Source organism: Propithecus coquereli, unplaced genomic scaffold (genome assembly GCF_000956105.1).
Source record: "Propithecus coquereli isolate 6110/MARCELLA unplaced genomic scaffold, Pcoq_1.0 Scaffold39, whole genome shotgun sequence".
Classification (NCBI taxonomy): Eukaryota; Metazoa; Chordata; class Mammalia; order Primates; family Indriidae; genus Propithecus; species Propithecus coquereli.
Genome location: NW_012149618.1, coordinates 1,076,009 through 1,091,159, shown reverse-complemented (window position 1 = coordinate 1,091,159; position 15,151 = coordinate 1,076,009). Strand labels below are relative to the sequence as shown.

Genomic DNA, 15,151 nt, shown 5'->3' with positions numbered 1-15,151 from the left:
AGCTAGCTATGCTCAGAAAGGGGGTGGTGGTGGACACAGGGGCCGAGGGCACCATGGGTGTCCCCTCCCTACTTCCTCCTGGCCTCCCGACCTCAGCATCTGCCCAAAGGCACTTCCAGGATTTTCTGCAACTATCTGGCTGCTCACACCAGAAGCTGGTTCCCTTCTGGTCTTCCTGTCCATCTCTTTCCCCGAGAGACTACGTCCTCTTCAAGTCCAGCTATTTTAGACCACATTTGAGAGACCTAGAGAACAACAGGTCTGACATGTAATGTGTTCAGGAGATGAGCCAGTTTTAACAGAATTGGGATCTGCTTTAAAACTAAATCTCCAAAATTACTGGGCTCTGTGTAGCAGAGCTCACCTGAGTGATTTATGTAGGGTTATCAATTCAGGTTGCCTGAAATTGTGGCTAAATGGGCCAGTGGTTTTATTTGCTTTTATGCAAAGCTAATATGCATAGGAAATAGAGTTTCAGAGGAATAATAGGATCCTGGTGGAAGAAAAGGGGGAAAGATCACCTTAAGCAGGAATTTCAGAGTCCTTTTGTCTTTCCCAAGGGACTCCCATCCCTTGGATCTGGAGTGTTTGAATATTATAGCTTCATCTAGGTAGTGAAGGAGAAAAGCTCTCTCCTGGGTATAGGAGAACTTAGCCTTCCCTTGTAATGAAAACCAAAGTAATCGTCTCTCTCTGGGCTTCGGTTTCCCTGTCTCTCAAATGAAGGGCTGAACGAGGTGATCCCCAAAATAGCTTCCAGCCCTAACCTCTCATTTTAACTAGAGATAATGGGATAGCTTACCCAGGTCCCTCTCCCCACCACAACTCACACCACCCTGCACACCTCCCTTCTCCTCAGCACTGCTCTTGTCCTCAAAAAGCCTTGAACTCCACAACTGAGTGTGTTGTTAATGTTGGCTCAAGGTCCTTCCTGGTGAGTGGCCAACATTGTTCTGCTCCTCGCAGGGGTCCCTCCAATCTTGTTTGCCTCTGCAGAGCCTCAGCCTGTCTGGAAGATGCCGAGATCGTGCTACAGCCGGTCGGGGGCCCTGCTGCTGGCCTTGCTCCTTCAGGTCTCCATGGAAGTACGTGGCTGGTGCCTGGAGAGTAGCCAGTGTCAGGACCTCACCACGGAAGGCAACCTGCTGGTACGTGGGCTATGGCTGCCATGTTGGTTTGGCCATGAGATGGGACTGGGGCTGGGATAGCTCAAAGGAAAGGGGTGTGGGGAGAGGGAAATTCATTCCCAGTGGTGGGGTGATCCAACCCAGGGCGGGAGCAGAACTTTGCAGCGAAGTCAGATTTGGGCCAATGAGGGGAGAAAGCAGCTTCAGGGAGATGGATCTGTTCCACAATTCCTGCTGGATTAGCCTTACTCCCTGCTCTGTCTTCTACAGAGACCCCCACACCATTTAAACTCTTTAGAGACAGTGGCATAATAACAATCATTCCTATATTTTTAATCATTTAGCCCCTCAAATTATTCCATTTTAAATAACCTCAAATCACTTGACATTTTCACTCTATATTTCTTCCTTTTTTATCTACTACCAGTTACAAAGTCTGCTAGGTAGTTCCACAAATCATCTCTAGGGGAAGAAGGAAAAACCAAGGCACCATTTTTCTGTAACTGGTGTCAAATATCTTATGCTTCTTTTGGAGGACTGGCCTTCTGTCAAGTTCCTGTGTAGTCTTTCCAGAAGCAGAGGCCCTTGTGCCAGGCTGGAGCTCCTCCAGGTCACCACAGGGTGTGTGTGTGTGTGTGTGTGTGTGTGTGTGTGTGTGTTGGGGGGCATAAATAAAAAATGATACCAAGTGCAAGGATTAAAAGACACTGCTGATGTCAATGACTGAGATTCCATCTTGCTGCTGGCACCTGCCAGGTGAGGGTGGAATGTACGTCATTACATTCTGTATGTTTTGTCAAAGGAGAAGCTGAGTTAAGGTGAAGGGACAGACTTCCTCAAAGACACAGAGCAGGTTTCACATATAACATAAAATAAAAACAAAGAATCCAGGAAATTCTGTGAGTTCCAGTTCAGAGAGATCCAAAAGTTTCTCAATTGGAGACATCCACTGCACAGCCTCTCCTGGTGAGAGCTCACCCTGGAAGTAGCACCACACATAGAACCCATGGGTTCTAGTTCCAGTTCTGTCACTAACGAATGAGTTGTGGGACCTTGACCAAGTCCTTTCACCTCTCTGAGGCTCGTTTCATTATCTGTCCAGAGAAGGGGGGTGTAAATTAGATAATTTTTATTTTGCACTGTTAACATTCCATAGTATTATAATTCAAAATCCCTAGAGTAGGAAATTCCCAACTCAGTGGAGTGGGTGGGATCCTTTTGTTTTCTCCTCTGCAGTTCCCAGGTCACTGAAAACTCAAGGCTGCAGCCTATGGGTCATTTTCCTAAGCTAATGTGTACCACAGTTGAGTCCCCTAGGGACAGGGAGCAGAGACACAGGGTCCAGGGGCTGTGCAATGGAAATGATCTTGGCTTTTCACCCCTCCCTCCATCAAAATGAAGTGACAGGGAAATAAGCCATCCCAGCCATCCCAGCATACTGCTTGGGGCCAGTACAGGGATATCAGCTCAGAAGACTTGAAAGAACCAGAGAAAGTGCCTGGCAGGTGCAGGAAAGTTTTGAGGCATAGTGCAGGGATAGGGCTGGGGTAGGGCATGAAGTGGGTTTGCAGATCCCAGAGGTAAGGTTGAGGCATTATTGAAAATACGGGCCCTAGAAGCCAGACTTCTGTCACTTGGAGGGATTCTTCCCCAGATTTCGGCCCCACCCCCTCCGGGTCTTGAATTAACCCATATGTATTTATTCAGTATTCATCTGGCCTTCTGCGAGCAATTCCTACCTATCAGGCATATGACGGTAAGACGAAAGCTATGGGGGCACAGACAAGTAGATCCCCGATGGGGCTGCGGGATGTAGTAGTTGCCAGGCAGAAGTATGCAGGGGTACAGGGAATAAGAGGCGATGCGCCAGGTGAGTCTTGGATGTCCACCAGCGCCAAGAGGACCAGGTGGGCTGACATGCTCGGCGGGGGGCCTCGCCACGCGCCATGGCCCCTGGTCCCCGGCGCACGCGGTGAGGGCCCGGGCGCCCAGGCGCAGGCTCGGCCGCCCTCACGCGCCGCCGTCTCCCCCAGGAGTGCATCCGGGCCTGCAAGCCCGACCTCTCGGCAGAGACGCCCGTGTTCCCGGGCAACGGCGACGAGCAGCCGCTGACCGAGAACCCCCGGAAGTACGTCATGGGCCACTTCCGCTGGGACCGCTTCGGCCGCCGCAACAGCAGCAGCGGCGGCAGCGGCGCGGGGCAGAAGCGCGAGGAGGAGGTCGCGGCAGGCGAAGGCCGCGTCCCAGTGTCCGCCGGAGGCCCGGGTTCCCGCGGGGATGGCGCCGAGCCGGGCCCGCACGAGGGCAAGCGCTCCTACTCCATGGAGCACTTCCGCTGGGGCAAGCCGGTGGGCAAGAAGCGGCGCCCGGTGAAGGTGTACCCCAACGGCGCCGAGGACGAGTCGACCGAGGCCTTCCCCCTCGAGTTCAGGAGGGAGCTGGCCGGCCAGGGGCGCGAAACGGGGGGCGAGGCAGCGCTGGCCGACCTGGAGCACGGGCTGCTGGTGGCAGGTGAGAAGAAGGACGACGGGCCCTACAGGATGGAGCACTTCCGCTGGGGCAGCCCGCGCAAGGACAAGCGCTACGGCGGCTTCATGACCTCCGAGAAGACACAGACGCCCCTGGTGACGCTGTTCAAAAACGCCATTGTCAAGAACGCCCATAAGAAGGGCCAGTGAGGGCGCAGCGGGGCACAGGGACTCCTCTCCCCGGGAAGTCGACCCTAAAGGCCGCTACCCTCGCCCACTCTGCTGCCGCAAATATTCAGCCTCTTAAAGCTGTCTGTAGTTAAGAAATAAAACCTTTCAAATTTCACATTCGACTTTGACTTTGTAGACTGTGAATAAAATAAAAATACATAGCATCAAATAAAAGCAGCATATATTCGAGCGGGAACATAAGGGTTTCCATGCGATCAAGTGGTAGGATATTTCACCGGACGTAGATGGTGAGAATGGAAAAAAAATGTACTTCCTCTCCCTGCCCCGTAAGTGGGTCTTCAGGGGACCCAATAGTTTGGGCGATGGCTCAGGGTGGCTCCAGCACCCCTAGGACGGCTACATTTTCCACCCTACCGCACTGAGCGGGAAGGACTCCTCAGCTAGCAGATATGCCAAAAGGCAGGATTCCTACAAGAGGAAGCTGGGGGGTGAGGGGCCTGGCTCCCTGTCCAGCTCCAAAGACCTGTGGGACGTCTGTCGAGGCCCACCCACGCCTGGGAGGGCTCTGGGCTGTCAGGTGGGAAGCTCTGGTACTACCTCCCTGGATCTAAATCCTGACTATTCTAGCAATTTGTGTGACCTTAGGCAAGTTCCGGAACTTCAAGATTTAGTTCTCTCTTCCCTTCCCAGTGTGAGGGCTAGTGTGAGGATTACAGGAGAAAATGGATGTGATCATTTTTTAATCACTGACAAGCTAAGTGTGAGAGCTGAGAGTTGGTACCAGTTCCAATTTGACTGCACCCCCAGGCTACTCAGATATTCTCAAACATAGGGTCTCTCTCTCTCTCTTATCCCTGCCCCCCGTGGAAACACACACATCTGTTTAAATACAATATACACAGGTGCTTCTTCCAGCCCCTCAAACTCAAGCCTTGACTGAGGTTCTCTGACCCTCCCCGGTCTTCCCAGCTGTGCCCAAGCTCCACCCCGCCCTCCGTTCTCAGTACTCTCCCCCCATAACAGCTTCCTACCCAACAGCTCTCCTCCCTCCAGTCGCTGTCCTCCGCAACCCATCATATGCAAATTCTTCATATTGATGTATACAAAGTCTTGCTTTCCCCATGTTCTCTGGTTCAAGAGTCCAAACAGTGCCCTCACCCCAGTTTTCCATCAATTCCAAATCACTACTGGGCGTGGCGCGCAGGGTTCTTGTCAGCAGGGCTCACTCTCCTTACCAAACCGTTCCCACTTTTGCCCAAATGAAGGCTCTACCTCACACCTACTGGTCTTCTCACTGTTCTCCCACCCTCCTGCACCTCTGCCTGGCACCCCTGCCTTCCTCCGCTGTTTTGAATGCTGCCCTTTTTTCCTTATGAGCCAGGCTCAGGTCCTCCTCCGCTGGGCAAGTGGTGACCTCTCATTGTCACTGTCTGTGCAGTCAGCCCCCTGTGTCGGGTGGCAAGCTCCTTGCTGCATGAGTGTCTTGTCCTCTTCTCCCTGGGAAATTCTAAGCTCCCCATGGTGTTTTCACAATGCTGGGGCCACAGGTTTGCACATTTGCACACATTTACTCTTCACAAGAGACTCACAGATAGAGATGTACACACCTATGTCTACTGCGTCAGATAGACCAGTGGTCGGGATAGATCCAAGCCAGCTGGGAAACATTTGTGTATGGCACTTACACATATAAACCCCGATAATTTCGATGCTCTGGGAGTTCACAATAAAAGAAAATTGGAATGCACCCTGGGAAGTCCTGATGTGAGGGGAGTCAGAAAGCCACATTTCATACGACAAGGTCTCCCCCAGTCTGGGTTACATGAAATGGGCTAGAACGAAGAATGGCCCAGGCCTTCCTAACTGAGGATGCTCCCCTGCTGCGTATCCTGCGCCCTAGGTTTCCATCCTGGTAGCAGCCTCTCCCCTACACCTCCTCTCTGCTGAGGCAGGTAGAGTGATGGTCGTGGGGGTGGCTAAATGTCAGTGGTACCGTGTTGGTATTTTCAGATTCCATTTGCATCTCAAAAAACCATTTACTTTAAAGAAATCAAATAGACAACCATGTGGTGACAACATTAACATTTATTTGAAAAGGGCATCACAGAGGCTCATTGGGAAATCGCGACTAATAGTCCTAAAGAATGACGGTGCTAAGAGTCCTTCTACCTACACTTCTTCCCACTCCCCTCTTTCCCTTTCCCTAAAATAAAACAAATATGATTCAATGAGTTTGAAATACGGAAAACCGCCACAGGCACTAATTCTGCACTCACATATAAATACATCAGCTATTATATACATATATTGTCAACTACAAACTACATTACACACACATGCACACACGTGGACACGCACACACGCAGCCAGGCTGTGAAGGCCTAAATGGACACAGGCACGTTACGATGTCTGGGCTGCAGCATTTGTGGATATACAACCCTGCACTCCACACGCCAGAATCAACGGTCATGGAGGAAGAGCTCAAAGGGGCAGGAGATGGACTGTGAGGCCCCATGGCCCCCCGAAGGAGAGGAGACCTGGTCAGCCAGGTGGTACTAAAGGACAGCACGAGAAAACTGCCCCAACATGGCCACAAAGCCCTTCCCGCTGCCCGTCTCCTCCCACTTCCCCAGCTAGCCAGGCTCTAAGACAAGCCCATGACAACGATCCCTCTTCAGACCTAGCCAGAAGATTTCTAGAGTTAATGGGACAAAGAAGCAACAGGCTGCCCTAAACCTTCTCCCCAGATGTAAGGAGGATGCCTTGTTTTAGCACAGCCTGCCTGCCAGGGTCTGGGGTCACGGGAAGCGGGCATGGCCCGCCCTGATGAGATGACCTCCCTGTCTACCTTTAAACCTAATACTCAGCCTAACAGCTCAAGTCCAGCCTTTCCCATGGGCCCCCAACTGGCCGGCTGCCATTTTCTGGTCATGAAGAGGAATTGGGAAAAATAGCCTGACTCTCAGCGGCACTCTCTGTAGCCAGGTTGGAAGGCAATTGGAAGGTATCATGACCCAGGGCCCCTGGAGGAGCCCACAGGTGTGGCCTTTGAGCCCTTGAAAGGAACCCCAGGGCTGTTTGATTCTGAGTCCAGTTGAAACGTGTTCCATAGGACCTGGAACATGCCAGGCACAGGGGAGCATGGACACGACACTTGTGCTTCTTCAAGTACTTCAGTGGGTCCCAGGCCCACCGTCTCCTGCTCAGCCACATACATCTGTGTATGGGGTGGGGGCGCACAGAGGAGAGTATCTGAGGACTTTTCTGGTTCTTCTTCTGACCTGCTTGGGCTCCTTTTCTAGTGAGGAGGTCATTTAGGAGTCAAGAAAACACTTATTTCTGCTTTTCAAAGAGAGGAAGATGGAAACAGGACCCACCGCAAGGAAAACAGCAGCAGCCCGCAGGACCGCACTGGTGCTTTCTGCCCGTCTGCTGCTCGTGCATCCACGTGACTCAGCCAAATCGACAGGACCTCCAAATCTCAAACGCATTCCTGCCTGCTGAGTTCTGCCAGCAGAGTGCTAACCAACCTGCCCCTCCCCACAAAGCCAGTCCTTGGTGGCTGTGGGGAGCAACTGGTCTGCATGGGCTTGCTGGCTCCTCTTGGCTGAAAATCACAACAGAGAAGGCTGCTGCCAGATGCCAGGGGGCTTGGAAGGCAGGACAGAGTGACTTGGTCTGGCACCTTCCTCCCTCTAGATCCCACCAAACTCTGCTTTGTCACTCCCCCAGGGCTCGCGGTGGGTGGTAAAGGGGACTATTTAATTTACCATTTAATTTTCCATTCGAGTCACCTTAACCTTTCTGATTCTGAGGTATGGCCAGAATCCAGGTTCCACTCCATGCCAGCAGGCAGCCTATTATTCTGAGTCTTAAGTCTGAACTGAAACTGAGGACACTCCAAAAAAAAAACAAAGGCCAGTCCTCCAAAAGCAGCACGTCCTGGCTAGGCAGTGGTGCTGTAGGAAAGGCTGCCTTGCAGAGATGGAGAGGAAACAGCAGTCAGGTCTATGCACTATGGGAACCTCGGCTTTTTATTTTCTCTCTATTCCCAGGGTGGGGATGAGGGACAGAGACAGCTGAGGGGCCCTGCAGTCTCTGATTCTAATGTTGGTTCCAGAAAGATGCTCCAGGGAAGTGACTCCCAAGTTCCAGAGCCCCACAGGCGTGCTCGGGGTGAAGCTGCCATGGGGTGGACGCTGGCATCAAGCAGGCACGAGAAAAGAGACAGGTGGTCTGGCGTCAAAGCGAGCTCACAATAGAACGTGGGAGGCTCCAGGGAGGAAAGGCATGTTTGTGCCTCAAGATTTAGATTTTCTTTAAAGTTTCTTCCACAGGTTATTTGCCTTCAAGTTTGTTTAGTTATTTTAAACTTGGTTTCTTAATATGGAAATATTAAAGAGAAATCTAAGTTCATGCTTGTAAAGTTGGGTTGAGCATGAACCAAAATGCCATAAAGCATACCCAAAAAGCCATGGGGGTGGGCAGGAGCCTCCACGCCAGGGCCCTGCAATCACGCAGGCCCCTAGAAGCCAAGTGCCCACAGCACGGAGACTGTGACCAAGGGGAAGAACTTCATCTGAAGTGTGGAAACCGCAGCAGTGAGGGTCAGATAACCCCTCCCCAAGAAATTTGTTGTGCATGTAATGGGACGTGCCTGTGTTAAGGTTCTCCTCGATTCTGGAAAGTACACCCATTTGTCCTAGTAACCAGTCTCCCTCTGTGCATCGTGTGGGTCCGAGTGCACATGCGCAGGGGTGTGATCTGAGGCTGTTCTAAGAAGCCTGCCCTCCCCTTAGCAGAAACAACCCACTTCTGGCCCCAGGCACACTGCCTGAAATTGTACTCTAAAAGGGGACTCTCAGCTACTCAAAAGGGTGAGATGGAAGGATTACTAGAGCTCAGGAGTTCAAGGCCAGCCTGGGCAACATAGTGAGACCCCATCTCTAAAAAACTAAAAACAATTCTTTCGGGTCAAGAAATATACTCACTCTCTGCCTTTTTGAAAAGCAAACTCTCCAGGGAGGGAATATTTGACCATTCACACCTTACTGAGTTATATGGGCTCGGGAAAGTCACGGGGAGTTTGACTGGAGGAGGAGGGAAGGCTATTTGGGACTATAGCGTGCTGCCACGGGAGGCGGCCCAGGTGAGGTTCTGCCGAGAGTGGCCTGGGAGGCACTGGTTCTATGTCATCTTCTTTCTGCACATGCTAGTTACACACAGAGACAGGGAAAAAAGAAACCCAGGACCCACAGGGGTCTCCACTGCCTCTCCCAGGCCACAAGTATTGCCAGATGGCACCAATGTCCCAGACTGTCCAGAGAGTGAAGACATCATTCCAATAGCAGGTGCTGGATCCTTCTTTCCTCAAATGGAACATCCAAAAGGTTGACTTCAGACATCCTTGAGCTCCAGCGTGCTCCCTTCCCCAGCAAGGCCCTCAGCAAGATTGGGGCCTCCTCCATCGGAGGGGATGTGGGCAGGCCTCCCCTCTGCGCCTCATCTAGAACCACATTATCTTGTTCTGCCTTCCCTCAACCCAGAGGCTCCGGGAATACCTTGGGACCCTCAGACGAAAGAGACCTGAGAGAAAGAACCCAACTCAGAAAAACATCCAGAAGGCAGAGAACCAGGGGAGGGCTGATGACAGCTCCCTCTGAACAACGGAGGCGAGAAGATGCTACAGCGGGACGGGGACGCGCTCTATCCCCGGCTGCCTGCACCCCACCCCGTGCTGCCCCTGTGCTGCCCCATGCTCTCTCTGCCCCAGCGCCTGTTATCAGGGCTCAGCATGAATTAACAGTGGAAAGAAACATGAACGGATAACTGGAGAGTGAACAAGAAAGTGGGAGACACAGCAAAGACTGAGCTGGAGGCAGGGGGTGCTCGGATGAGAGCAGCTGTCCCCTCTCCCGGCTCTTACTCCGTCACTTCTTTCCGAGGGGAGCTTTCCTCGGTTCCTCCTAAGTACAGTCTACAGCTTCCTTCAACCAACCAAGTCCCCATCTAGTCCCCTCCTCTGGGGAGTGGCAGGTGCACCCCGCTGCACCCCGAGTGGAAGCCCTTACTCAACACACCCAGCAGGAGCCTCTCAGTCCCTCAGCCTCTCTCTGGAGACGCCCCACGGTTCTCTGCCCCCGCTGACACAAAAGAGAAGACAAAGGGCACAGGTGAGATGCTTATTGGCTGCAGAGGGGCGGGTGGCTGGGTCTCCCTCGGGGAAGGCGATGAGGAGGTCGGAGGGCCAAGAGGGACCAGAGCGTCTCCACCTTTGCTCAGCTGGGGAGCAGCTGCTGCCCTCCAAGGTGACTTTTTCTCAGAGATCCCAGCTAGATTTCCATGTGGCCAGGCAGGTGTGAGGGCGAGCCTGTCCCTCAGACTCCATGCCCCTGAGGAGGTCTGCCCCTTGGAACTCAGTACACGCACAGATCGGGAAACTTCATCTCGTACACGGGGATGGAGTGGTTCTGCGGCTGCCCGTAGGCTGCGGTGATGGTCCCCGACGGGCTTGGAGGGGGCCTGCGGGGCAGGAACACACGGAGGAGAAAGGCGTGGAGAGGAAACTCTGGGGTCCCACCCCTGTGCAACTGAACAGAGTAGCTGACTTGGTTTCTCTTTGCACAGGGACCAGAGACTTTGTCACTCCACAGGTTCTCAGGTTTTCAAATTGTTCTAGAATCTACAGCTTGAAGTCAAGCATCTCTGCAGGCTCTGCGATGAAACCGCTACTTTAGAAAGTAAAGCACAGCCTGGGACACTAGGACTCCTGGCTCATTCCAGGTTTCACTGAGCCAGGCTTTTTTCCTCTCTGGCCTCTTGTTCCTTTCTAGGGAGAGTTGGTGGCTGACTCCAGCCCTGGGGATAGATGCTAGAGGGGGTGGGTTGGAGGGGAGAACTGGAGACAGGTGTGAGCGAGGAGGACTCAGGACAAGGGGCCCCAGCACTGGGCCACAGAGGTAGGGGTCCCCTGCCCATGGCTGCCACTTACCGGATGGTGATTTCAAAGATCTGATTGAGTTTGCTCTGGAGCAGTGATGCCTAGATACAAACAGAGGGAAAAGTGAGCTGGGGTCCCCAGAACTTCTGCCGGCTGACGCACGGGCCCACCTGTCCAGAGCACATGCTGGAGGGCAGGGCAGTTGCAGCCTTAGGAGGGCAACCGGGGTGAGCACGTCCTAGCACTTATCTGTCGGACCCTGACTGTAGATTCAGATCAGGGACAGCCACCCACTGCAGGCTGGCTGGGGACAGGACAGAGGGCCAGAAATACCAGGGAGGACAGCAGGCAGTTCTCGAAAGCCCGTGTTCCTTAACGCAGGGCAGTAGGGTGTGCTGGGCCTGGAGCCGGGAGACTCGGAGTGAGCGCCAGCTCCTTCCTTAACTCACAGGAGCAGCTCTGCAAACTGGTGGGTCAGAGACGATCTCTCTGGTCCCTGCTGGCTCCAGCTGAGCGTATGAATGCAGAGAGTGAGACTGCGCATGTTCAGTAACCAGGCCCCAGCTCCTGGCTCATGGAACGGGCCAGGTCTGCCTCTCGAGGTGGGATGAGAGGTTAGGACAACACACGCCCAGGAAAACCTATATTTTGTATACGTACGTAAATATTATATGTAAAACATATATGAAATAGAAAACTACATGTATTATATTTTTACTGAGAGGAAAAGTTATTTGTAGATTTTGAATTTTACAATTATGTTTCATTGTTACTAAGATGGCCATTGTGGCTAATAAATCCTGGTGTATAATCAGTTTCGAGAACTGTTCAAGCTCCTCCCTTAAGACCAGACATGGTCGTCATTTCTGCTTGTCTGGCTGCATCCCTCTCAAATCTCTTTTCCAAGGCCTGGCTGTTCCATCCCCCTGCCAGGGTCCTGTGGTGGAAGAGGGCCCTGCCACAATGCTGACCCTCTTTCCTTGGCCACACATCCTTCCCCCATCACTCTGTAAGGTGGGGACCACCATGGCACTAGCTGCACGGAGTTATCATGAAGATGAAATAAGCTAACTCATGGAGATGCCCTGGCACACAGTAGGTGCTATTTATGCACCTACAGTAATGATTACTGTGAGTATAATCTGATTGTCTGATACAGGTGCTCCTGAGGCCACGACTTTTTCCTTAGGTGAAAATTGTGAGGTCTGGAAGAGTGTCTGACCAAGACCCAAGTCTTTCAGTACATGGGGGAGCAATGTTGGCACCAGGGCATTGGGGAAACCTGGTGGGTGCAGCAGAGCTCTCGATGTTGGAACATAAACCCTAACTTCCAGGGCCAAAAAGCCAAGATCTCCTAGAAACTGAATCCTGCCGTGGACCTAAAATCCAGTCTCTGGTTGGCCCCCAAGGACTCGCCCTTGTCACCCTTACTCACCCGGGCTCCACAGTGTGCTGCAATCTCCTCAAAGGGTGCCTTCTGGAACTTCTCCACTACCTGTCGCCGTCGCTCACGCTCCTGCTCCTCGACCGCTACACTGTCCACTGCGACAGAGAGCTGGGTTAGCACCAGCCCCTGCCCCACTGATCGGAAAGGGGAGGGACTTGAGCAGGTGTAAAGATGGGTGGACTCTCGAGAGGGGCATTGCCCGTGACTGCTGCTTGGGCTCTGCCCTCTTCACTCTCGCTGCAGGGGATGGTGGCAGGGAGGTGTGGTGCCCTCACCCGGGCTCAGCAAGGCTGGACCTTTTTCTGATTCTGCCTGAGGGTTCAGCCTTCTTCCTCGTGTGAGAGTTTGAAAACTAGTGAAGTGGACCCTTCAGCTGGGCTTTTAAAGCCCCAAGTAGCTGCTCTGCCACTAGTACTGTTTAAAATAGAAGGTCCTGGAACAGTTGATCCTTTGAGTACTCTGAGGATAATTTGAAAAAGGATATCAACAATGGACAGACCACAAGAGCCAGCACAAAACTCCTGTGGCAGAGCAGTCTGAGGCTGGTTAGTTTGAGGCTTCTACGCATGCCACTTGGTATCTAAAATGAGTTGGCACCAAAAAGAAAAAGGGGAGGGGTGTCAAAAGTGTTCACCCCACTTGGTTTAATAAGGCAAGGAGTGTGTACACTCAGAGAGGTACCATTAATGACAACAAAAATAAAAAAAGGTTTGACATATAAAAGTATAATTTTGTCAATGGAAAAATTCTCTTATTGGGAATACTTCATTGCCCAATAATCCAGATAGATGAGGTGGCAATGCATTTTAAAATCTATTGCCCTTGTTAAATCAATAATCCTATGATTCCCTCTTAATATCTCCCACTGGTCAGCTTGTTGTTCCGTATTACACTCTACCAAAAATGAATCAAAATATTTACTCCAAATTGCTTTTTACCTGTAGCCCTTAATTGATTACTTTTAAAGCCAGTTATCATTCATAGAAAAAGGGATGCCTGATGTAGGACACACAGGGCCATACCACTGATCCCCACCAGGAAAGCAGGGACCTTGGCAGCTGAGACAAGTTTGTAGGAAGCCATCGGCCCCTCCCCTCATGTCGCTGCTGGATCACACTGAGGAGGGAAGCAGATCAGGTTGCATCTGCCTGGGAGCAGGTCCCAGGACCCCACCCCACCCTCCCCGCTAAACAGAGTCCCTCAGAGCCCCCAGCTCACCGATGGCCTTCTTCAGCGTCTCGTAGGTGATCTCTTCAGCAGGCACTCGCTGAAGGAGAGGGGACAGATATTCAGCAAGGCGGGGGAAGGTGGGAGGTGGCAGCCCTGGTGTCCTCGGCTACCTGGTTGCCCCTTTGCTGCTTAGAAAAATGTCCCAATGGGCAGAAAGTCCCTCAGACACCCACATTCCCGCCAGGGACTCTGGAAGCTCCCTGAGCAGGCACAGTGGAGAGCGAGTGAGAAGTGAGTGAAGAAGCTCATTCCTCATCAAATTCAGACTCAGAAGAAAGTCCTGAGTCTCACCTAAAAGAATTCACTGTCCCCTGCCCCCTCCCCAAGTCTGTCTTATCAAGCCCCATGGGAGGAAAACAATGTGATTTTTAAAAATCCTCAGAGAACACAGAAAATACTGGAAGCAAGAGAAGTGGCAAATATCATCTCGGATGTAAATTTCAAGAACTAAGTAACATTTTTGAGGGCTTATGATATTAAATTATCTGCCAAGGTGATCTGAGTATTTAATAAAGGTAAGAATGGAAGATTAGCATTGAACCCGCCCAACCCTTGCTGAGGTTGGTCCAAGAACCTGGGTCATGGGATCTCTGTCCTCCACACAATCTATAAAAGAGGTGGAAAGTAATAAAACCCAGGGAAGGGGAAAGTAATAAAACCCAGCCTCTTTAGGTCAGAGGCTGAAAACAGTGAAGGAGTTTGGACCAAGTTCCAAGAATTCCCCACCGGACGATGAGTTACCTGAGGCAAGACCCATGCTTTACTCTTGTTCTATCGCTTAAACAGAATATTAAGCAAAAGAAGTAGACACAGAAGAAAACGATTTCATTGATATAAAGTTCAAGAAGTGACACAACTCAGGCTAGTGGCTCCCTTAGGGGAGGGCCCCTGGGCAATGACGATGTTCCATTCCCTGGTTCAGGTGTGATTGCACTTTGTGAAAATTCATTGAATGGCATTCAGTAAATTGTTGTTTGAGTCGGAAAGAACAGAAGTATGGATATGGGACAAAGTCATTCCACAAATATCAAGTGGGCACCCATTACCCGCAGGACTCGAGGTGAGTCAGTAGAAACTGCAAAATTTGTCAGCAGAGGAATTACATGCAGGAGAGAGCTGTGCTGAGCTAGAACTCGCTGAGGATTCATCCGCCCTCCACATCCACCCACCGTCCACTGTCAGCACGGACCACTGCCAGACGTTCACCTGCAGGTTGCTGGGGAACTGTGCGGTGGAGACAGAGAAAAGGACGCTCACCGGACAAGAGCAGGTAGAGAGAAGTTTAAGGAGGAAACGGAACAGAGGTAGGGCACTGAAGAACAGGCCACGCGCAGTGCAAAGGTGCGTCCGCGTGCAGAGGAAGGGCGGTTCAGCGGTGGCATTCTGCACTAGCAAAGACCTGGCGCTGACCTAGTGTGGCATGGGCGAGGCTAGGAGCAACCCACTGGAGCAGGACGGTGGAGTAGGCCAGTGGGACAGGAGGAAATAAATGGTAGGACCACCCAGACTATAAATGGCTCTGAATGCAGGCAACAGGGTTGGGACCTGACCACAGTGCAGTAAGCCTGGTATATAAAGCCATAGGGGGCCACAGCAGGATTCTTGACTGGGACATGACGGGCTGAGGGTGGAAGGAACTGGCAAAAGGGCATGGAACGGAGGCCCCACACCCTGCTTTGCTACCAAGTCACCCCTGGGCTAAGCTGACTCTTTTTTTTCTTTTTTTTTTTTGAGACAGAGTCTCACT

At 51.9% G+C, this 15,151-nt stretch overlaps 2 protein-coding genes across 2 annotated transcripts in view; one reads left to right on the top strand and one right to left on the bottom strand.

Moving 5' to 3' along the window:
* Positions 1–1,016: 1,016 nt before the first annotated feature.
* Positions 1,017–3,854, top strand: POMC (proopiomelanocortin). Its single transcript, XM_012652431.1, has 2 exons — positions 1,017–1,148; positions 3,161–3,854. Exons 1-2 carry the CDS (start codon positions 1,017–1,019, stop codon positions 3,803–3,805), a joined length of 777 nt encoding a protein of 258 aa, XP_012507885.1. The 3' UTR covers positions 3,806–3,854.
* Positions 3,855–9,956: 6,102 nt separating this feature from the next.
* EFR3B (EFR3 homolog B (S. cerevisiae)) overlaps positions 9,957–15,151 on the bottom strand; it is a 44,609-nt gene continuing 39,414 nt past the window's right edge. Inside the window, exons 18-21 of the mRNA XM_012652430.1 lie at positions 13,393–13,441; positions 12,163–12,269; positions 10,779–10,828; positions 9,957–10,309 (exon numbers count right to left, since the gene is read on the bottom strand). Coding sequence (XP_012507884.1) covers positions 10,204–10,309; positions 10,779–10,828; positions 12,163–12,269; positions 13,393–13,441 — 312 coding nt within the window. The 3' untranslated portion in view covers positions 9,957–10,203. The remainder of the gene's footprint in view (positions 10,310–10,778; positions 10,829–12,162; positions 12,270–13,392; positions 13,442–15,151) is intronic.